Source organism: Molothrus aeneus, chromosome 5 (genome assembly GCF_037042795.1).
Source record: "Molothrus aeneus isolate 106 chromosome 5, BPBGC_Maene_1.0, whole genome shotgun sequence".
Taxonomy (NCBI): domain Eukaryota; kingdom Metazoa; phylum Chordata; class Aves; order Passeriformes; family Icteridae; genus Molothrus; species Molothrus aeneus.
Genome location: NC_089650.1, coordinates 13,898,838 through 13,922,390, shown reverse-complemented (window position 1 = coordinate 13,922,390; position 23,553 = coordinate 13,898,838). Strand labels below are relative to the sequence as shown.

Below are 23,553 nucleotides of genomic sequence, written 5' to 3'. Positions count from 1 at the left end.
TGGGATTCAGTGGGACCCAGGAGTCAAACACTGTGCTGAACAGGCTGTCTTAGGAGCCACTGTGCAGAGAGGACATCCAGTGTCCTCCTCACACAGTGAGCAAGGCATGGCCCAGGGAGTCCTACAGGGACATTAAACAGCAGCATTCCATTTCCCTGTAGTGCTCCAGCCTGGACCAGCAATTATCTTCCTCTGCTGGAGGGGCTCTGTCAGTTGAGTACAGGCCTTAATGACCAGGAGCAGGGAAAGGGGAAGGGGAGGAGATGAAGCAAATGGAAAAATCCATTTTCCTTAGGGAATCACTCTTTTAGGTTCATGCCTGCACCTAGAGGCTGGAATACAAGTCAAAATGCTACATGAAGTCTGACTAGCAATGATTTTGTCCCTCTGCAGTGACTCAGGCTGTCTTTCCTGTGTGTCCTGGATTTTAACTAGGTGTCCCAGTTCAAGGAGAGCCTGTGTCAGGCCCCACTTGTTTGCATTGATGGAAATGTGCCTCTCTCCACTATTCAGTATGTCTGCCAACTAGCTAGAGAGCACCAGCTAGCAGGTAAGGAGAGCTTGCCCTCACAGCATGTGTGCCAAGACAGTGCAGGCACATCCCTGCTGCTTGCTGGAGATAACCACTGACTGTCTGACATGCTGGCTTATTCAGCACCACTTTCTGTACTCTGCCACTCTGCTTCAGATGTGAAAAACATTTTGGATTTCTCTGCAGTTTTCCTCTTTCTGCAGCTGAACCACATTTCCTGAGGCATGGTTGGTAAAGCCCTTGAGCACTGCCAGAAGGCCAGGGAATGCTGCTCTCTGAGCTTTTAATCTCAGTGCGAGTGGCAATTTGAGCACTTCTGCCAGTTTGAGCAGCAATATAGTTTGCTTCTCAGAGAAAGCACTAAAGCATCTTTTGAGAGGAATTCTCTTCCATTCCCATAAAATAAGTGCCCCCCCTCCACTGGTATGCTGGGGCCCTTTCACAAAGCTTCCTAAACCTTTGGAGTTACACCTTCCTTTTTAAAAGCAAATCCCAAAGAAGGACACAGTGATCTAAAAATCTGGCAGAGGCTCCAAAACCAGTTAATTGGAGGAACAAAATTGGGGTCTGGTTATATCAGCCAGAGCCAGAAGCAGCTGTCTCATTGCTGGACACTGAGAAGGAAACCTTGGGAGACCTTGTCCCAGGTTTGGGGGAGTGAGTATCTCATAATTTAAAGGTGTACCTCATAATTTAAAGGTGTAACTCTAGTTGTGCAGATTATGCTAAGTGTTCTCCACTGCATCCTGCTCTGACACAGAGACGAACCACTAATTAATTAATTAACTAACCGATTGCATTGTTGTTTTGAAGTGTGCTATGAGCCAACAGATGAGAACAAGGCCTCTAAGCCATTCCTCTCAGACAGCTGGAAAGCACTCACATACATTTCCCCCAACCTGCAAGAGCTGAGAGCAATAAATCGGACCCTCGGGAGCCCTGTGCCAGCAGGTATTGAATAAGAAGGGACAGTCAGACTTTTAGATAACTTAGATCCTGGAGAAGAGCATTTTCTGCTTCAGCCTCTAAAACAGGCAAACTGGGTTATAGCATAGTGGGGATTCATAAGTGCTCATGGTATCTTGCACCTTACTGCCATCTCTGTCTGGGCTGTATGGATGGATGACCCAGCAGAGATCACAGTAGGCCTGGGATGGCTCCTTGCACAAAACCAGATGTCCCATTTGCCTCACTTCATCACCTAAACAGGAGTAATATCTGGTTTGTCAATGTGTCCCTGAAGCATGGTGCTCAGAGGGCACCTGTCCCAGCAGTACCACCCTTTCCAGAAATGGCACACCCCACCAAATGCAGATGGAAATCCAACAGCATTGAAACAAGGAAGCCATGCTTCCAGACAGCTTTTTGATCTCTACAGACACATGCTTAGTTCCATGAGAATTGGGTTCCTCAGTATAGAAGTACAGCGTGGAAGTCTAACTCTGGAGAATTCCATGTTTCCCATAATATAAAGAAAAAAATGTTACCAACCACATCTCAGAAGTGCCCATAAATAGTAGAAGTACCTATAAATAGTAGTAGAAGTGCTCATAAATAGGCTGCCAGCCCACAGACAGGCTGGTTGAGGACCTTTACAGTTGGAGCACATTTTTCCCTCCCCTCTCTCTGAAGAGCTGCCATCCAGGTTGGAGGATGTTGTCCAGGCTGCAGTGGCCCTGGCCTGCCCTTTGCTGGCCCACCTGCAGTGTGTGGTGGTGACCCTCGGCGCTCACGGCGTCCTCCTGTGCGGCAGGAGCCTGGGAGGGAGCATCTCCCTTCATCCAGGAGCTCACAAACAGGTAAGGGCATGGAAAACTAACTCTGAGCTCTCAATTGCTTCTTTCTTGGGCCATATGGCACTGTTGCTATTTCTGGTGTCGTGGCAGCAGTCCTGGGAAACATGGCATCACTGCTGGAAAATGTATGTGTTTGGGGGGGTGGAATACACAGCTCTGAAAGCAGATCGAGTTCTCTGTCCGTGTGCTGCTGGCTCCTAGCAGCAGTGTTTAGAGTCAGCTAGAATTAAATGTGCTATGTGAATATTCATGAATGCGAGCTTCATTTGCAGGAAGCTTCATTTAAATGATCAAAGTGTGAAAAAAGATTATTGCCTTTTTTCCAGCCTTTTCTTTTCTTGCCATCCCTGCGGATCTGGCATCAGGCACATCAGGCCTCACCAGCTTGGGCAATTCCCACTGACTTCCCTTCCCTCCCCCCACAGGCTGCTGCTGCCAGGCTCTGTGCTGCCCACTACCCCGCCATCCCCATCAGCAGGGAGGAGATTGTCAACGTCTCAGGAGCTGGTGACAGGTATATCCTCGCTGCTTTGTCCTCTCCAGCTGCACGTGCAAGGGCCATAATCGGATTCGTTTGAAATTCTACTGGAAAAGCAACTGCTGCTTGAGGAAGAGACATTAAGGATGAGACCAGGGCTGGTTACAGTGATTCCTTGCAAAGCTTGCTAAAATTGTTCCCCGAAGCATCTTGGAAGCCAGGCTTGCCATTATTAGTTTTGCTTTTCTTCAAGATCCAAGCCTTTCCTGGCAATCTAAGAATTCTGAATTACTCTGGGCTGAGCTGCTAAAAGCAAAGTAAACCACCTTACATCAAAGCTGTCTTACTAACTAACTGCCTTACTTCCACTTCTCCAATGGAAGTGGAACTGCCACTCAAGAGCTAAAATGGCCTTGTAAAAGCATTTCATCAGGTTCTGCATTTACCTCTGGCAATTTTGAAGCTCTTGCTTCAAAGGAGTCTGCTGTATAATTCGCCTGGCTGTTCACACAATGCCATACATAGAAGTGGGAAATGACAGCTATTATTCCTAGCCCCAGTGATCAACTCTCAGTCTGTCAGAGTAATATTTTATTATGCTCCTTGTTAACTTGACAAACTATATGTAGCAGTCAGGTTGGTTTTTTCTTCTTGCTTCATATGTTGCAATAGTTGATTCTGTCCTTTCATTGCCTTGAGCTAGACCAAAAGTCTGTGTGTGACAGATAATTCCTTTTCCCTTTCTACTCTTACCTAGCAATAACTCAACATAGCAACACTTTCTCTCTGATCATTGTCCAGAATGAAAAGGATTTTATGGTTTGGGTTTTTTTTTTTAAACATAGAGAGTCCTCAATATTTTACTTAAAATCAATCAATAACTTCTTGCCAAGCTGGTGAGCCCACTTGACACCAGGATGTGCTGTTTGTGTCCCAGATCACCTCTGAGGTGAGCTGACTCAACTGCAAGCTGGTTTTCTCTAAAGAAGACCAAATGGTTGTTTGGAGCAATAGGTGTAAGAACAGCAGAGGAATGTGGGCTGGAGGAGTGTCGTGAGGTCAGCCTGACCTAAGGAAAGCTCAGCTTTGCTCACTACCTTGGGCAGGTGTCCCCAGCCAGCCCCTCCAGGGACACAGCCTCCCCTCTGCACCATCTGCTCAAACACAAGTACTCCTTACTGCAGGACAAGGTATTTTCTAGAGGCTAATGCAATGAAATGTCCTTCTTAGGGGTTCCTTTTCCATTTTAAAACTCAAGGGAAGACCGAAGGTGAGATAAAATGCACCACTGCCAACCACCTCCACTGAGTTACACTAGGGAACCTGGCAGCTTGCTCTTCCTTCCAAACCTATGTGAAAGCTTGGGGCCCATTACTGCTCCCATTCTTGAAGTAACATTGGTCTGGAAATTCCTCTCCACAGAGTCCTCAAGGCCATATGGGGGAATTTTCAAAGCCCCCTTGTTCATTCAGGGTTTTACTTCCTAATAACCCCATGAACCTTGAACTCTGGGAATCCCTGCTCTACAGAGTAAGAGTGCCAAAACAGACTGGAAATGCCAGGACACTGCAATGCCATTCAAGCCATCTCCACAGCATATAAACTGGTTATGTGTCCCAAGCCCAGCCTGGTGGCACTTTCAAAGGGCTATTGTAGAAACACAGAATGCTTTGGGTTGGAAGGGACCTTTAGTGGTCATCCAGTTTGAACCCTTCTGCAATGAGCAGGGACAGCTGCAGGTTGATCAGGTTGCCCAGAGCCCCACCCAACCAGGGATGGGACATTCACCACCTCTCTGTTCATGTTTCACCATTCTCACTGTAAATAATTTTTTCCTAATATCTAAAATGTAACACTTTCTCAGCTTAGACCCCACGAACCTTCACACTTTAGAAGCACTGGTCAGGGGATATTGCAACCCAGAAACTGACCCAGGGCACTTCATGCCTCCCCTCCACCCTATGGATCCTCTGCAGTTCCAGAGCTCTGCCCATGAGCTGAGCATGTGTGCAGTGTCTGTTTGCTCCTTGCCCCCAGCTGCCATGACAACCTAACACCACATGCTCACACATGGCATTGCTAGGGGATGCTCCCCCAAATATTTACTCTCAGCTCCTGGAGCTGTTGAGAGATTGAACACTTTGTGGAAGTCATAATCTTCTGTGCCTTTGTTATAGATTAGAAGATGTTGATGTAATTAGGTGGAGTGCAAAATAAGGGCTCTTTTTACCTTGCCCATAGATTTCCTTATTAATCCTCCCTGCCATCACATTTTCCTGTCCTTGCTTCTTCCTCTAAAATGTAATTGTCTTGTCAGTTCTCTTTCCCTTCTCTGTCCTCTCCTAGCTTCTGAACATTTTTACAGTAGTTGCTGTGAATAGAGTCTCCCAATCTATCCCAAACACTGCACTTACATCACTTTTACTGGGAAATCTCAAATGAAAAACCATAGCAAATGTTTCCCAAAAATCTGACTTTCCAATGTAATTTCAGCTTTGGATTTCTTTTTCCAGCTCTGCCTGTTGTCCCTCTCACATAGATACAGAAACTTTGTCTCTCACCCCATCCAACCCTTTGGGGAGAGGAGGCACCAATATAATGAGGACATAATGAGGCACCAACAAAGAGCAGATAAGTGACAAAATAACTAGAGAGCAGGGGAAAATTAAATTCTTCCCTTCTTAGGCTCTTTTCTCCTGCCTTGCCTGGAAAACTGAGAAGAGAAAATTTGGTACAAGAGGAAGTATCTCAACTTCTCAGATGAGAAGAGCAAAAAAATGCAAATAAATGACATTATTTGGTACTCTAAAATAGATACAGAAAAAGCAAAACACATTCATTGTAACCTCAGCGTTCCTGTGTGACACATCCTGCTGCTGTAAGTGCTGCTTGGGCTCCAAATGAAAGCTCTCACAAATGAGCAGCCACATTCCTGGGTTCAAAGCTCTTCTCCCCTTGTTCAAAACCATCTTTCTTTCCCTCCACAGCTTAATGGCAGGAATCCTTGCAGGGGTGCTTGCTAAACACGACACAGGCACGTGTGTGAGGATGGGTCTGCTGGCTGCCAGCTTGTCTCTCTGTTCCTATGAGCCCATTTCCCCAGAAATCAGCACTTCCAGTGTCAGCCAGGAGCAAGTCAAGAGCAGGAGCTGGCCAGAGGCAAAGGTATGGAAGATGGACTAGAACACTGTGCCTTTCTCATCTATCACCTCATTGCACTTGCAGCAATCCTGTTTTCAGGAACTGGACTGTGTTTTGAGCTTTGAGAACTTTTATCTGCTTCGGTCCTGAGTAAACCCTCAAGAAAGGAGGCCCCTACCCAGGGAACTCCTGTGGAATGAAAAGCTGACTTCTGGTCTTTCAGACCTCCTGGTTTTCTGACCTCCAGGCCTTCTAGATTTTCTATTGAGGGAATTTTCTCTTCCTCCACCTTGTGTCACTGTTGTCCATTATCACGGTAGCTCCTTTGTCATTGACTCCTGGATTTTCAGGACCATGTCTCTTCAGCTGGGCCCAGCAGCAACATCTGCTCTTGCTGTTTACTCTTTCCTATCCAAGAGGTCCCATGGATCACAATCTGTGGCAGGGTGCAGCTGGCAGGAACATGACACTGTAGGATAACCTCATCCATCTTCCCAAGCCAGCCAGCACACACCACATCTTCTTGCTCTGAAGTCCAATGCCCCTGGAGACAGTAGGCAAGACAAAGTGAAGAAGAGTGACCACGGACCAGCTGGTGGCCTTTAAAAGATGACAGCTCCTTGTTCCACGTGCCTTCCTCTGACCTTGGAGCTTCCTTCCTCCTTCTTTAGTCCTGAGTATCAAGTCTGAAGCAGAAGAGATCTGAGGGGTCCAAGGCATCTGCCATGGAAGCCATGAGGAAAAGTCACCTTCTCTCTCTAAGCCTGAAGTGTGCACAGGATGCAACTGTGGGTGCTAACATAGATTGGTGAACACTGAAACTCATTAAAATTGATTTCCAGTAGAGTTGGGTCTCGATGCTGGCTGGTTCCTAAACCTGACTGATAGTCAACCTGCAGTACAGACCCACCCTCCTTTTATCCACAGACCACAGTCAGACCCCGTGGCTGAGGAGCAGCTCCCTGGTGTCTGACACAGCGCTGAGGTTAATCAAAGTGCTGTGTCAGGGCAGCTCTAACATCGCTCTCCTGGGTGCGCTCTGCTATTTAACCAGTGAGCTCCCACTGGAATGGATAGAGGCATTAACTGGGTGCCTTTCCTCCACCTGAGGCTACTGCCACCAGGCTCATAGCAACTCCTTCCCATTGAGCCCACCACCTTTCCCTCAGACACACAGACATTTACCATCAGCTCTCCTTTACTAGAACCTTGCTTGCAGCTGTGGTTCAGCTGAAGGATTCAGATGCCACATGCCCATGTGTGTACCCTGAGCAGGGACAGGCTGGCTGTGGCAGAAGGGTGCTGGGATGTTTGGGAACACAAGGGAGGGGGATTGGGGCCCACGTAAGCAGCTGGGTTTGCTCACAAGCTGGAGGTGGGACACAGCAGGGGCGGGGGAAAAGGGCTGTGCCCCCAGGGTATGTCCCTGCACTATAAAAATTACTTTGGCTTCATCCAGAGTCAGGGGAAAAAAGCAGCTTCCACCTCTGCTCCAGCAGTCTTGTCCAGGCAGGAGAACCCTGAGCAAAGGCAGGACCTGAGGATGAATGTCCAGGCACTGGCAGTCACCACACTCCTCCTGGTGCTGCTCTGCCCAGTCCCAGCACTGTCTGGGGTACTGGGGAGCCAGGCTGGCACCCTGCAGAGGCAGGCAGAGGCTGGGCTCCCTGAAGAAACCCCTTGGCCACCTGGAGATGGAGGTGACAAGCTGCCTGGGCAGGGCTCGGAGAGGAGGACCCACCCTCTGGCCAGTGCATGGAAAGTGATGAGAGAGGCACACCCCAGCTCCAGGTCCCTCAGCAAGGCCACAGCCAGGGCTCTCCTGGGCAGTGGGGAGCAGGTTGCCCCTGGCAAGCCCTGGAGGCTCCCCCTGCAGCCCTCCCGCAGCAGGACGGCCAGGCTGAGCCACCACCTGAAGGACTACGGCAAGTTCAACAGCGACACGGTAAGCACAGCAGGGGAGAGGGTTTGGGCCGGGGGTTGCTGGATGGGTGGGGCACCAGTCAGGATCGGACAGGACAGCAGGACATGCTGAGCATGCCATGATCCTGCAAACACCAGGTAGAAAAAGTGTTTTTAAGGCCATTCCTCTTAAGATGCACGTAAAGGTGCCAGTCACAACGTGGCCTCTCAACACAGCGTGGGTGTGGGTGCTGAGAAGGGAGTGGGGCAGGGCCACCCCCAGATCCCCAGCTGGTACCTGGCAAGGCTTAGAGCAGAGCTGGTGGCTGTGAGCAGCTCAGGAGGAGAGCAGAGGTCTGGCTGCAGTTGTCCCCATGTGCTGCCCCCAGAGCTGCAGGGACAGTCCTGCTCCAGCCCCAGCCCCTGCAGGGTTCAGGAACAGGAGGGGAGCATTCCCTGCAGTGTTCACTCCCCACAGTGCTAACAGAGCTCTGCCAGCTCTGCCGTGGGGGCACCATGCCCTGATGCCCTGCTGGGGACAGCTCCTCTCAGCACAGCCTTTCTCTGCCCATGGGAAATCTACTCCACAGGCTCAGCACAGCATCCCACAAATAACCAACTTCTCCTTTATCAACCCCAAACCACACTTTGGTGGCACACGAGTAGACCTTGCCTTAACCACAAGTGCTGGGTGACGCCGTGCCTGATGCCACTCAGCTGGGGTGGGAGCCACCACAGCAGAAGGGCAGAGGCACTGGAGGGCTGTGTTGTGGCTGTGGTGGCCAGCTTAGAGTGCTCCCAGTGAAAACCAGTAATGAACTGGCCCTGGAAGCACTTCCTTGGGCCCCACCTTCTCCAGCTCCTTGCAGTGAAGCTGCTGCTCTAGTCCCTGGTGAGCTGCTGTGCTGTGACTGCAGAGTGATGATGCAGCTGTGACTGGGCTGGTCCTGGCTGCCATGGACACTGCAGCCATCACTTCCCTCTCCCTGCAGCACTCCTGCCACAGCATCCAGTCCCAGCCCTGCCAGAAGCCCTCTGACTGCGGTGGCTGCCTGGGACTCTACACGTGCAAGCTGCCTGCTGCCACCTGCCACCTGAAACCTGTCTCCAGGCAGAGAGGTGAGTTCTAATCTCCTGGAAACTGGCAGCAGGGATCCCCACGTGCAGCAAAGTGCAAACAAACCCCCTTGGCTGCAGCACTCCAAGCCCAAGTCTGACTGCCCCGTGCAGGGCTGGGTCTGGTCTCTCGACTGCCCAGGGCTGTCTGGCTGTCCTGCCAGCTACAGAATCAACAACTGCATGGTGGATGGGACATTCCCAAAAGTTTCAGGGAGGGCTGGGATTTCACAGGTGTCCTGAGCTGTTGCAAGATACCAACAGCCTGTGCTGGAAAACCAAGGAGGGGTACAGAGCTTGGGATTTAGCCAGTAGCAAGTGTAGTCCTGCACATCAAGGGCCCTGCAGAGCTGCACACATTGGTGTGTGAGAGCTGTTTAATTAGGCAGGAACTGTCAGGGAGCAGAGATCACAGCTTTTAATGTTTAACCAGTGTCCTGATTCTCAAGCACCCTTTGGTACATCTGTACTGCTCCCAGATTGGCCTCTTCCCTCAGCATGTTTGCCTACACCCATGTGCACATGGTCATGGAGCAGAAAGTCACCCAAACACAGAGACCCAGCTCTGGTGCAGGAAACCCCTGGCAGGCGGAGTAGGCAAGTTTAATGTTTGTGTACAGTACAGAGAGAGAGTGTGTGTGTGTACAGCACATAGGGCATCCCCAGTGTATGTGCTCTGTTCAGTCCTCTCTGATCACCTACTGCTGGCAGCCTCCAAAGGAGGACACACAGACCCATGGTCACACCCAGCACAGATGATCTTATGGCTTTTCCTTACAGGTGGCTTCCTCCAAAGCATACAGAGCCCTTAGATGGAGAGTCAAGCTCATCTCTGAGCAGCACAGCTCGAAGTAAAGCTGAAGAGGTTGTCCTGCAGCTGGAGATCAACACTTCCTGTCCAAGTTTCATTTTAAATCCTTAATGACACAGTTGTAAATGTTTCTTTGACTGTATTTCTCTTGCTGCTGCTTTTTAACACCCACTTTGGGTTTTGTACACTATGTACGCTTGATTCCCACTTTCCTGAGAGCAGCCAATAAATGCACTGAGTGGTCATGGAGCCCTGTGCTGGCAGAGCCCCTTGGAGCTCCCCAATGAGGCAAACAGGGCTATTTCACAGCCCTTTTTAATTTGAATTTAACTCAAGGATGCTCCAGGTGCTCTCGCCCTCACAAGCACTGCAAGTGTAACAGTCTCCACACCAGGTGGAAGAAAGCCCTCACCCTGCCATTAGGATAGTGCAGTAAAAGCTGCCAGCATCTCAGCATGCTCACACACCAATTCAAGCTGAGCTAAGTGTTGGGCAGCCTGGGACCCCTCCCTGCTCCTCACCACAGCTCCTGCCAAGGAAGGCCTAGTCCCACGCCATGGAAAACATCACTTAAGGAGAGGAATATGGAGTCCCCAGGAGCAGCCCTGGCAGTGTGGGACCATGTAGGAGACCTGCTTCTGAAGGCTGGAGCTGAGCCACAGATCAGCTTTATTTAGCATCCCACAGAGCTTTGCAGGCATCCTGGCCACCTTTACATGTGTGGGGATGACCCCAGCTTTGCAAAGCTTCATAATGTTTCCATTAAAATCTCCTTCTAAAACAAGAAGCAAAGCACAGCATTTGATTCACCTCGAACCCCACTGCAGTTCCCTTCAATGAGCCACCACCAGCTCCTGTGACAGTGAAGTGGCATCAATTTTGTTCAGCACACCCAAGGGGCAGCCCCCACACCTGGTCACCTCTGAGGGAGCCTGATCCTGGGTGGGGATGGGGAGTAAATGCTGCTGGCTTCTCTGAGCCTCTCTATTGTTGCTTCCTCTGTCCCTGCACAGAGGTTTGGGGGGCACAGAGCTGCAGGTGCTGCCTGCTGCCTCCTGCCTGGTGTGACACCACGGCTGTCCAGCCTTTACTGTGCTCACCACAGAGAGGCTGGGATGGGAAGGGACCCATGGGGGTCACCTGGGCCCTGCCCCTGCTCAAGCAGGGCCACCCAGAGCCATTTGCCCAACCAACCTGGTTGCATGGCTTCAAAAGCTTCACAGAGCAGCACCGGACCCACCGCTGTGCTCTGGTGTGGTCCTCTGAACCCCACTGCTGGTCAGAAAGGTCCTCTCACCTGGCAAGGCCCATGGACCACAGGGATCATTTTCAAAGCCTCTGGGGGTCCTGTGCAGCCCAACACAGCTGCAGCAAAGGTACCCATATGCAGCTTTCACCCTGCAACCCCATAGCAGCTGGGAAAGAGACTCTCCTCCCAAGAGCAGACTCAAGGATCCTCCAGGTGCTCTTGCCCTCACAAGCACTGCAAGTGTAACAGTCTCCACACCAGGTGGAAGAAAGCCCTCACCCTGCCTCAACCTCCACTCACCTCCCCTGCCACCTCCTCACCAAAGGAGGTCACCACAGGCAGAGGAGAGGGGAGCAGGAGGCCCCACCTCCTGCCCAGGCAGGAGCACAGAAGGCAGCAGCAGACACTCTGTCCTTGCCTGTTCCCAGCTGTGCTCCCAGCAGCAACACCCATGACAGCAGAGGAGAGCCCATCTGACCTTTGGGAAGCTCTCCCAGATAAGATCCTGCAGGTGAGCTCCACCTTGGGCTCTCCTGGCAAGCTGCCAGGTGGGGGATTGAGACTCACAGGGAAGCTGAGGGTCTGGCCAAGGCAAGGGTCCAGCTGCCGATGTCCTCTCTGGCTCATGCTTGGTGCTAGGTAGGATGATGGGAACACACAGCTCATCCCTTTCCATGAAAACACCATGGATCCACGTGCCTTTTACACAACTGGCTTTTAATTACACTGCATGAGGAAAGGCCTCTCCTTGTGCCAAGACTCCCTGGTACAGCCACCCAGGGAGCTGGCTGGCCCATCAAGTCCTCAGTAGGTTTAGTGGTTCCCCCTCACCCTTTTCCCTTGCTTGGAAGCTCCTCCTGGTCAGTCCACATCATCCCTGCAGCCCTCAGTGTCCTTGCTTTGCAGAGACCTACTTTCAGACATTTCTGTCCTTCCCCTCCACGCCCTCTTTGCCTGCTCAGTCCCATGGGAATCCCCCTTCGGCCTCCTGCAGCACCAGGCAGAGAGGAGGCAGGGCAAGAGTCATCGGTTAATAACTGTTCTAACCTCAATATAAATAGAAAAATACAACCAAATAAAGAATTGACTACTAAGAGATCCAATCCATGGGGATGCCTGCAACGTGCTAGTGCAGAGTTCAGAGAGAGTGCTTGGTCCAGTGCTTGCTACTGTAGACATCCAGAAGCCTGTCCTGGCAGCTGCAGCCATCCCAGCTTCCTGCAGCACCACGGCTCTGTGCAGCTGTGCCCAAGGCTGCTGGCTCCTGGGAGCAGGCTCAATGGGAATGGTTGATGAGTCTGATTTATTGCTGCTAAGTGGTAAAGCCATTCTCTTCTGTGGAATGAGGATGTGCTTCGCTCTTACTTTTTGTGGAGGAATTTCATTTTGCTGCCTGAAGAGACAGAGAAAAGAAAATGATCTCCCCACAGCAACAGGCAAAACAAGTGTCACTTCCCACCACCTCTGTCCTGTGCAGTGCACTGGCCCTGCTGCCATCCCTGGCTCCTTGTCCACAGCCAGCTGCTCTGCAAAGCAGGAAGCAGGGGCCTGCAGGGGCCTCAGTGCTGCAGGCTGAGACCTTGCAAGCTCCCAGGCACACCCTCCAGAGCCCATTTGTCCAGGGCACACCAGCCCCTCAGGCACTGCTGCTCTTAAACGGCCAAGATCAGACAGGACCAGGGATGTGATCTTAACACCTGATCAAACTCAGCCACAGTGTCTGATGACTTATCAAAGACTTCTAACCTCAGTCTCGAGCTCCTGGCTAGCTCCCCTTACAGCAGAAAATAAATGGAATCTTAGAATACCCCTGGGCAGTTCCCATTGCTGATCCCTAAGGACAAACCTGAAGGCAATGAAAACTCTGTCAATCCCCCCATCAGGACCTGCATCCACCATCCCCAAGTCCTTGGCTGCTCCATTGCCTCCTCAGACCCACCTGTCTCCTTTAGAAGACAAGGATACAGTTCATGGTCCAACCTTTGGTTCTCCACCAGCCTCCAGACAGTGACTGACCAGGGCCAGAGCCAACAGCGTGCCAGCACAGGGATACATGGCCAGGCACTGGATGCCACACATAGTCACCAGCCCTGTCACCCTTGGGCAGCTTCTGTGCTGCCCAACCTGAAGGCAACAAGAAGCCCAGCCCTTGGGAAGCCAAGGGTTTTGCTGGTTCCTTACCTAAGCCTTTGAGGAACCTATTGACTCCACTCTGCTCCCCACTGGGAAGTGTTTCCAGGTACTCCTGAGCCCGTACCTCAAACAGACCTTCAGAAAGACAGAGATCAACAGCTTTTATTTTGTGTCTCTATAAATCCAAGTAGGAATGCCCACCTGAAAATGTACTGTCTCAGCTTACCCACACATTATTGCACAGGGGAGAGAACAACTCACCCCACCTCCTCCATCAGCTGAGGCCAGATTTGGCACAGAAGCTTTGGTCTGCCCCCTCCCTCCCCACTGCAAGGCTGACTGAGCTGCTGTAGCTCACTCAGGGTACAGAATGTACCTCTCTTCATTCTGCTGTGAACACAGCTAAGCCCAGGGAGTGACATCATCTGGGGAATCATCGTGCAGAATTTACCTCTTTTACTCAGCCACCTATTCAAGCATTCCCTGCTTATTAATGCTCATCAGGAAGCTGCTAAGCCAGCACCAGTAGCAGCAGGGATAAGAAATTTCAGCTGCCTGTAGAGCCCTTGGGACTGTGGGATAACAGGAGTGAAACTGCAGTAGCAGCTCTGGGAAGGAGATGAGCATCCAAGCTTTCTACTAGACAAAAGAACCATGACCAATCCAGCTCATTTTTCCTCCAGACAGAGGAAGAAGGCATGAGGGACTGCGAGAATAAATGTCACTCCAGCAGTGGAACTCAACGTGGAATGGAAGGGGCACACGTGGAGGAAACTGCAAGGGTGAAAGATGCCTGCAATCCCAACCCCATCCAGAAACCAGCAGATTCCCTTCTGGTGCTTCTGTACAGACACTGCAGCCTCCAGGCACAGAACTGGGGATGCAGGTGGTGGCTGGGGAGCCTGTCCCTGCTCTCGTAGGAGCAGCAGCAGCTTCCAGAGCCCAGCTGGAGCCCCTCACCTCTGACCCCCTGCTTCCGCAGCTCCCGCTCCTGAATGAAGCCCCCAAACATCTGTGTCTCCATGAAGACCTCCAGGAAGCGCCGGAGGCTCTTGGAAGAGACGGATTTGCGGAAGGCCTCGCGCTGCAGGGCCCGCTCCTCGCGCTCCGTGGGCGTCAGGAACAGGGAGTAGTGGCCCACAATCTCCACAAAGAAACGGACAAAGGCCTCGGACACCACCTCGTTCAAAGGGCTGGTTTCTAAGGAAAAAATAAAGAGGCAGTGCTCAGGACAGTGCTGTAAGAATGTGCTAGAAAAATCACTGGGTAAAAATTCCCTGTATTTTCCCTGTATTTTTTCAGATCCAGCCTGAGAAGAAAAAGCTGTTCAAGAGAGAGAGCATCCTAGGAAGTGCTTGTCATGGAAGTAGACCAAATTGTTACTACTTTGAAAGACACCAAGCTTTATTTTGGTGCTCACTTTACTCTGGTAGAATGGGGGAGAGAATCAGAAAAGTAAAAGTGAGAAAACTTACGAGCTAAGATAAAGAGAGTTTAATGGATGAATATAAAACTGCATGCAAGCAAAACAAAATAATTGTTTTATTCAGCAGCTCCCATGGGCAGACAGGTGTTCAGCCCTGCCAAGGAAAGCAGGGCTCCAGCACACACAACTTGGGAAGACAGAATACTCTATTTCCAAATGTCTCCCCACTTCCTTCTTCTTCCTGCAGCTTTATATGCTGAGCATGACTCCATGTGGAATCCATTGTTTTTTTGGGGTCAGCTGGCTCTGTCCCCTCCCCAGTCCTTGTGCACCCTTAGCCCACTCACTGGTAGGGTGGGATGAGAGGCAGAAAGGTGTTGGCTCAGTATGAGCTATGCTCGGCAACAGCTAAAACATCCCTGCATTATCAACACCATTTCTAGCTCAAATCCAAAACACAGCCCCATACCAGCTAGGGAGAAAATGAACTCTGTCCCAGCCAAAACCAGCACATTCTCCAGGCTCCTCTGTAGCAAGGAGATGCCCATACTGTCCCCCAAGAGAGCTGTCCCAGCCCAGTCACCACAAGCCACATGGTCATGGCTGAGTCTGCAGCTCTGCAGGTGACTGTCCCCTGGAGGAGCCTGCATCACTCATGGCCAGCCCCAGAGTGGGATGAAAGCCTATGAAACCCCTCTGAAAAGGAGTACAGGTGCTCACTGGAATTGTAAGGGAAGCATGGCCAGAGCTGGGAAGAAATAAGTGCTGTTGTCCTTCACACAGAGAACTGTCCCTGTGCGCTGGAATACTTCATATAGCTTAACCAAAATCCTGATCTACCTCCAACACCTGTGGTGTTAAATTCAGTACAAGCCTAGTTCTCCTGTAAGAAGTGACAGATAGGAAAGGGGCAGGAAAAGACACGGTTTTCAGCTGAAAGGCACTGTGCTTTACCTTGCTTGCCATTGACAGGGCCCTCCTCCTTGTCACTTGCCAGCTCATTCCTCTGCTCCAAAATGTGCTCTAGGGCGGCCTGCAGCTTGCGGGGCAAGATGGAGTCCTCATCTTCCATCTGTAAGACAGAGCTACTTCCTCAGGGACTGGGGCTGCGACAAAAACATCTCCTACCCTGTCCCCAGCACAGCAGGGGGAGCACTAGAAATGAACTGTGACGAGAGGCATAACTGTAATGCATTTGGCACATTCCCAGCATCACCCAGCGCAGTGCTATCAAGAAGCACAAGAGGAAGGAGAAAGGGGGTGTCTTTTCCTAAATATTCCCCTATTCTGGAGGAATTTTACATGTCTGACCCTGGAGGCTACTGGGCAGGGCTCACCCCTGGCCTCACCATCTGCTCGCGAGCACTGGCCCCGCCACAAAGAGGAGGTGTGTGAACAATACTGGCACGTGGCCAGGTGAGCAGAGCCTCTGCTCAGGCACCAAACCTCTTACACAGGCATAAGGAATTCCCAGGGAACATGGGAGCCAAGGATCTGCCAGTGACTGTGCAGAGCTCCTACCAGCCCTGGCTGAGTCAGCTGATTCAGCTGAAGCCTTCAGAAGAGAGGTGCAAGGTAAAGCATTACCCCAGAGCTGAGGCAGCTGGCAGGCGAGGACTGTGGGAGGGCTTGGCCTTCTCCCACATGCTGCTCCCTGCAGCAGGAGGAGCACTCATCCCCTCTGAGTCAGGAGGAGCAGCAGGAGGAGCACTCATCCCCTCTGAGTCACGGGGCTGAGCCCCGGCACAGACCCACGCTGCCAGCGCTGCTCAGCGATCTGCCAAAGAGCTCTGGGAAAAAAGAGCCTCCTGGGCCAGGAGTGTGTTTACTCATTTATCCTCTTCCCTTCCTCCTCCCCTTTCCACTCCTCCTTCCACAACAAAGGGAAGTGAAAATCAGCAGGCAATATTGCCTGCAGAGGAACACACAGGCTCCCATGTACCACCTTCCTGCCTCTGACCCATCCAGTGCAAGGACTGGATTGAGGAACCACAAGCTCCTGAGGCAGTAAGGATTTCAAAAAACCATCAAGGCTCCCCTCCCACTCAGAGCAGAGTATGTGATGGGAGATGAACTGACAGACACAGGCTGCAAGTACCCACACTGCCTCCCAGCAGACAGTGCTGAGCCAAAGCTTTCCAGCTCTGTCCTCTGCCTTACAGGATGACACTTGAGGACCTATAGTGCCCAAGTGCCGTCATTTTCCCCTCTTAAAAAAAAAAAAAAAGAGAAAGAGGTAATTCCCAATGATTTAGTCCTCAACAGCTGTGGTTTAGGATGCTGATGTTACATATATACACAGCAACCCCTACAACACTGCCCACCACAAGCCCTGCCTCAGTTTTTGAGTGGGGAGAAAGTGATCCATCCAGCCAGGCAGGTCAGCAAACACAGATGGAGGCAAGTTATGGAGGAAAAAGGGGAGAAAAGGATGTGAATTAGCTCTGCTCACCTGTCTCAGAAACCGATTATTTACAAGGTCAACGACGAGGACCTAAGAATGAAAGAGCAAGAATCAAAAGGGGAAGTAATTATTTCCACCATCAGAGTTTATCTTAATCTGTAACTGCTCTGGAGGAAACACTTCCCTGTTCCTTGTACCCTCCCCTGCAGCTGGAGGAGGCACCCAGCATGACTCAGGAGCACAGCCCATGTTCTGGCTTTCTAGGGATGCCACTGCAAACCACAGCCCAGCTTGGACAGCAGGAGCTGTGCTCCAGGCCTGGCCCTCTGCTCCTTTACCACCCAGCAGGGTCAGAGCTTCATCCTTTCTCCCCATGTGCTGCACTGCTGGGGGAGGCAGAGATCAGATTCAGCCTTGCTGTGCTTACCCTTGTGCCTCAGGAATCCAACTCTTAATTATTTATTGCTATTGTGAGGCTCCTGTGTTAACCTGAGGGGCAGCTGTCCTGGCCAGGCTGTAGCAATCACACTGAAGACTGACAGAATTTGCATGCAGCCTCTGGACAGCACCATGCAGAAACCAGTATGAACTGTAATAAAACCATCTCCTACCCACAGCAGCCCCACAGTGGGAGATTCCAGCCCCCTGCCTTCCCAAGCTGTGGCCAAGGCAGAGCACAGACCTTTGTCTGCCTGGGGGGACACCCAGCTCTGCCCTTACCCCACGCTCATGGCAGCCAGAGGATGAGAGCTCTGCTCCCTGGCACTGCCGGTTGACAGAAAACAGCTCAGCCCACAGGGAAGAACCTCGAGTACAGCATGGTGTAGATGCAGGACTCACTCACAGTGAGGATGCAGGACTCACTCACAGTGAGGATGCAGGACTCACTCACAGTGAGGATGCAGGACTCACTCACAGTGGGGATGCAGGACTCACTCACAGTGGGGATGTAGGAGTCCCAGTGGGGATGCAGGACTCAGAGTGGGATGAGGACTCCCAGTGAGGATGCAGGACTCACAGTGGGGATGCAGGACTCACTCACAGTGTGCATTCAGGACTCACTCACAGTGGGGATGCAAGACTCCCAGTGAGGATGCAGGACTCCCAGTGAGGATGCAGGACTCACTCAAAGTGTGCATTCAGGACTCACTCACAGTGGGGATGCAGGACTCACTCACAGTGTGCACTCAGGACTCACAGTGGGGATGCAGGACTCAATATGGATGCAGGACTGCCAGTGGGGAAGAGGACTCACCTCTTCCACGGGCAGCTCCCTGAGGCGGGGCAGGGAGCTGGAGAGCAGGCCGATGAGGAAGGGGGTGGGCGAGCACACGATGTCGATCATGGAGGGCGGCAGCACGGGGATGTAGGTGTGCTGCCAGGTGAAGGGGTACAGCAGGGCCACCGTGGCGTGGCAACACTTGGACAGAGTGCTGGAAGTCAAAACACAACCAAGGGCAATGGCTGGTCAGTCAGGGAATGAGGGGTGCTTCCTAGAAATCAACTGTCCTTGACTGATCTCTCTAATTACTAAGGGCTTTCCCACATTTCTGACCCCAGTTTTCAGCTTCAGAAGCAATGACTTCTGAAAGATGACCCCATCCCACACTCCTATGAGAAGAGATGGGTTCCACTGAATCAGGGATCTGCTGCTCCAGTGTCCTGATGGAAAATATCAGACAAACACTGCATCTTCTATGCCACTGCCTCTCCTTAGAGAAACGAGTTCATTCTCCCACAGCTCTCTGGGAAGAGTCAGGCAGGATATCCAGTTAGCCATGGCAGAGCTTGCCAAAGGGCATCAGTTATTCATCTCTTCTGGGTCTGGAAGCATTTTTATGTGTCAAGAGAGGGGGAAGGCTAGCTGCTGTAAATCCTATATATATAACATCATTTGGTTTTACCAGCATCCAGGAAAGGAGAGGAAGGAGGCTGGTGCAGCATGCAGGAGCCACGTGGATAGAGAAGGATGCCCAGCTGACTCCCATTAGACTCCATGGGAGAATTTACATTCAGCAAGCTGGGTTTACTGCTGACTTAAGAGGGAAGGGGTTTGATGGGTGTGGATTTGAGCTTGCTCTGAAAAGTGCAGCCTGCATTCCCTCCCCACTCCAGTTAAGTTTGGTGGATGTGCATCCCTGTGCTGTGTCACAAGGGCACACTGAGCAGAGGGACATGTCTGGGGACAGCTGGCTGGCTTCCATCATGTAAGCTCAGATTAGCAGAACAAAATTGTGGCTGCTGGGACATCAGTGTGACAGTATGAAGTAATCAGGCAACAAACACTGTTAAACACAAGACACTTTTTGGAGATGAGGAGATCCCAAGGGAGAGGCTGGAATCTGCTTACCCTGAAAATTTTATCTGGGACTGCAACAGGTAGGGAACTGGCACTTGGGAAAGAGGTGTGTTCTGAGAAAGTCTCTTCACAAAATGGGGACAGTTTCCTCTCCCTTCACTCCCAGAGGACTCTCTTTTCTAAGGGGATACTCCGTAAAAACAGAGGAACACCCTCCAAAGGCTCTGTTACAGAGTGGTAGCTTTAAATGGGAAAAAACCTTCAGTTCCACATCATTTTTGGGAAGGTGTGAGTGTATCCCTCTCCCTGCATTGACTCCTCCAGGCTGCCCCTCTGCTGCTGCTCTCCAGCTGTGCCTGCCATCATCACCTAGCCCACACCTTGCCATGTCTATCAGAAATGCAAGGCAGATAATGAATCTGAGAGAAGCAAAATTAAAATAATGAGAAAACGCAGAGCTAGCAAGAAACAAAATTATTAAAAAAAAAACCACCCAGAGAAAATGTGGGAATAATATCAAAGTAGATGATTTCTGTTGTATCTTTCATACAAGCTAATCTTGAAAGGAACTGCAACAAAAGTGAATGTGTCATCTTAGAAGTGCACTCCAAGCTAATGAAATCCTTTAAAAACCATCTCCTTCAAAGCTGTGCTACTCATACATTTCAGGTCATGTTAGCAGATACAAAAGCAGGGGCTTCTCTTCCTCTCCATTACTGCAGAGCATATTTGCCACTCCTCGATTTCTGACTGATAATAGACCTGGTAATAGCAGCAGCAGCATAGTGAGAGCTGAAAGAACTGCACCTTTCATCACTTGTGCACAGCAGTGGGGCATTATCACCACCCACCGTTCCTCTTCTTTGAGCAGAAGGTGAATATGGAAGTGTTAGAAGTTCTACATTTCCACCAATCCTCTATTTTGAAGGTGTATCCAAATTTTCTGCCTAAACATGGGACCTGAATTTACAGACAACATGTGAGAACCCATGGAAAACATCTCTGAGTGCAGGTAGCTCCAGAGAGGAGCAGTGAGCAGCTGAAGTACGTGGTTATTTATGGCATGGTGAGATATTATGGCAAGCTGTCTCCTGCTATATTTATGGTGCCTTGTTCTTGCCTCAGCCCAGTGAGCACACATGGTACGTGAGAGATCGAGGGGGAGGAGAGATGGCCCAGCTCCAGAGAGTGCAAGTCAAAGGCAGAGCTGTGTTAAGTCTGAAATTGTACACACCAGGCAGTGGGAAGTAAAGATAACTTCCCCTTCCACCCTTCCATCTGTGCATGACTCAACGCCTCCAGGGTGAAACCCAGTGATCCCTGTTCCCAAACATTTCTCACTGTGGAAGACCCTTCCAGGGAACAATACTGGCAGGGTTGAGGTCTGTGAGCCTCCTTTGTAGGCAGAGCATTTCAGGGATGCACAGAGGAGGTATCACTGAGGTACCTTTTGCACATGCCAGACTTGCTCTGCAGGTAGTCTCAGGGAGCTGCAGGTTGCCAGGAGCCCAGGAGAACCGTGGCCATCTAGAGTGACTCAAGCCTAAGATCTCTTTCTCTTGCATTTGGCACTGCAACAAGCACTAAGGGACTGCTGATTCATACCAGGCTGATGAGCCTTGCAAAAGAATCCAGCTTGATAAATCCCTTTTATGCCACCTGTGTGACTCTTCAGCCAGCAGCCAGGTGACTGCAGTGTGCTCTGGGAAGTGTCAGGAGCCACCCTGAGGCCACACAGGTTCAGTCCAGCTGTTCAAACCAGACACAGGCACCACTTTCTAAGGCTTTTGGTTTCATGAGTAACCTTTAAAATGCTGCAGGTCATTGAGGAAGGCTGTCAAGATGCTGAGCAATTTTCAGGGGTTCATTCAGCCTTCTGCAGGGAACGTGGTTGAGCTGCATGTGAGACTGAGATGTCAAGGCTAGTACAGAGGCTAAAAAGTACTGAGCACTCAAGAACCCTCAGACTCCTCCCTAAAGGGCTGATTTGGGTAGGGACTGACACACAGATCTCTCTGGGTAAGCATTCCCTTGGTCAGAACAATGATACTGCAGCAACAAGTGACACTTGTTTGCTTGAACAACAGGACTTCCCAGCACACAGCACAAAGCCAGCACACAGCACCCTGTGGAGCTGCTGCTTCTTGGGAGCCACCTCGAACACAGGTGGCCAATACAGACAGCTGCAGCTACACAGAAACCCTTCTTCCTCTCCTGGGAAAAACTGCTCCAATGCAACACTCCAAGACTAGCTTGACTCGCTCTAAAAGACACCTTGACATGTTGCAACAGCTTCTACAAAGGGACACTGGCTGTTCAGCCTGGTTGCTTTCCACTCCAAAGGGAAGCAGATGTGATAAAAAGCCTCCAAAGCTGACTCCCTCTTTGGGTTTAGGATCTGCATGATTTCTGAAACACACTAATGAATCAAACATCCTGCTGTAGTTTAATGCCAGGAAGTCCTGTGGTCCCTGCACTAACCAAACTGCTCAAAATATGCTGGCATTTGGCAATTTAAGACTATTTGAATACGTATCTTTTAATTTTTTTTTTAATAAGCTCTGCCACAGTAGGATTTGTTTTACAAACACCTTCAGATTTCTGACACTGTGTCGCATCTGGAGTTACTTATGATGGATTACAGTTCTGGTTTACAACATTTAGCAGGCACAGCAGCTTCCAAGCATTGTCCCATGACTTCACACAGCACTGCTGCAAATCCCACCAGGAGGATGCCAAGTTCCACCAGCTCTCTGGGGACCCTCACTGTCTCCCACAACGTGGCAGGTTTGTGCAGGTGAAGAAATTAGTATTAAGATGACCTGAGGAGACAACACTATTATCAAACTTCATCCTTGGATTTCTTCTTCTCCCTAATCACAGGACAAAAAGGGAAAAACCTGCTAGGCTGATATTCCCAGTCCCAGATTTGTTTTTGTAGCACATGGTAGAGGGTTCTTCCTGATGATTAATTACCTTTTGCTGGGGATGACCACATTTAAAGTGTCTACTCTAATTCTTTCAGATCTGCCTTTGATAACAATGACCACTTTGTGTTGTTGATACAGCTGTGGTTTCTGGCAGAGACAGAGGCAATTGCTTGAGTTGGTCAGATCCACAACAAGCTTTTGAGATCTGGAAAAAGGAGGCTTTGATTTTAAGCCTGTGCAAGCTTTTCTTTTTAAAAAGCCTTCTGAATCACAAGACCTCCTGCTCAGGCCATTAAAAACTGCCCAGCTTGAGGTACCTTGTGACATCAGGTGATTTTAGCTGAAAGATGCCTTCTAAAAGGTTGTGTGGCAGTGCCTGGAGCTGCATGCCAGGCAACATCCCTTGGAAACAAAAGCAGCTCTCATGTTGCAGTGTCTAACCCATGCCACTGTCTCCACTGCCCAGGGACTAAAGTTAACATTGCAGGAATGAACAAAAGCTGGGGGAAGACCAACACAGTTTTAACAAAGTCATTTTCCTGGGTTGTGAGGCAATGTATACTCCAGTATCCATAGTGACAGAGAAAAAAACCCACCCAAAAACTAATAAACCAAATTCTTTCCTTTTCCGCTGCCAAGCTGTGGATTGACAGGTATTTAAACATTCAATGCTCATTCTAAAGATGGAAAAGACAAAGTATTTCACTTGCTGTACACTTGTTAGATGCATTTTTTGGCTCAGCTTGAAAACTTTTCACAGCTCATGCAGTATTTGGCAGGAGACATTTCAGCTTTCTTTTCCCACAGACAGATTTTATGGCAATTAAAGGATGCAAATAAATTGTACACATCATTTCTCTGTCCCTCACTCCCAGACACACCTTTTCAAACATGGACAGATAGTTATTAATAGTACCCACATGAAGAGCCCCAAAGATTAATGATAAATGTAATTTATTGTGCATCTTTCACTGTGTCACCTGCACTCTTCCCATTAATCCATCTCAGCTGGATTATTTCTAGCATTCCTAACCTCTGAGCACTTTCCAACAGCTGCTTTTATAGTTTTTTTCCTTCTCTTCAGCTATTTCCAAAAAGTGTTTCTTATCTTTCCTCTCAAATTGTCATTTTCACTCCTAGAGTGAATGCTACTTAATACTCATTGAGTTCAGTGTGTTCCTGTCCCAGGAAAAATATAATTTGGACAGAAGATCCTGTACCTACAATGGCATCAACTTTCAAAATATGGAAGGTTCACCTATGAGTAGAAGAGACTGTTCACCACAGGAAAGGCTCACAATGCCAGTCCATTCAAGTCACTGAACTGGATTAAAAT

The 23,553-nt window shown here is 50.1% G+C and overlaps 2 protein-coding genes and 1 long non-coding RNA gene across 5 annotated transcripts in view; 2 read left to right on the top strand and 1 right to left on the bottom strand.

Moving 5' to 3' along the window:
- The window catches only part of LOC136557211 (uncharacterized), a 29,224-nt gene extending 22,431 nt beyond the window's left edge, over positions 1-6,793 (top strand). For both annotated transcript variants that reach the window (XM_066550840.1, XM_066550841.1), the window contains 5 exons: positions 436-550; positions 1,346-1,483; positions 2,165-2,331; positions 2,754-2,842; positions 5,794-6,793. In XM_066550840.1, coding sequence (XP_066406937.1) covers positions 436-550; positions 1,346-1,483; positions 2,165-2,331; positions 2,754-2,842; positions 5,794-5,989 — 705 coding nt within the window. In that variant the 3' untranslated portion in view covers positions 5,990-6,793. The remainder of the gene's footprint in view (positions 1-435; positions 551-1,345; positions 1,484-2,164; positions 2,332-2,753; positions 2,843-5,793) is intronic.
- A 1,000-nt stretch (positions 6,794-7,793) lies between these two features.
- Positions 7,794-10,060, top strand: LOC136557167 (uncharacterized). Its single transcript, XR_010783738.1, has 3 exons — positions 7,794-7,892; positions 8,842-8,968; positions 9,746-10,060. It is a non-coding gene; the product is annotated as an uncharacterized lncRNA (long non-coding RNA).
- A 1,661-nt stretch (positions 10,061-11,721) lies between these two features.
- Positions 11,722-23,553, bottom strand: part of DENND2A (DENN domain containing 2A) — a 58,107-nt gene continuing 46,275 nt past the window's right edge. For both annotated transcript variants that reach the window (XM_066549593.1, XM_066549594.1), the window contains 6 exons: positions 18,244-18,421; positions 17,037-17,078; positions 15,539-15,656; positions 14,119-14,358; positions 13,207-13,293; positions 11,722-12,418 (listed from right to left, as the gene is read on the bottom strand). In XM_066549593.1, coding sequence (XP_066405690.1) covers positions 12,387-12,418; positions 13,207-13,293; positions 14,119-14,358; positions 15,539-15,656; positions 17,037-17,078; positions 18,244-18,421 — 697 coding nt within the window. In that variant the 3' untranslated portion in view covers positions 11,722-12,386. The remainder of the gene's footprint in view (positions 12,419-13,206; positions 13,294-14,118; positions 14,359-15,538; positions 15,657-17,036; positions 17,079-18,243; positions 18,422-23,553) is intronic.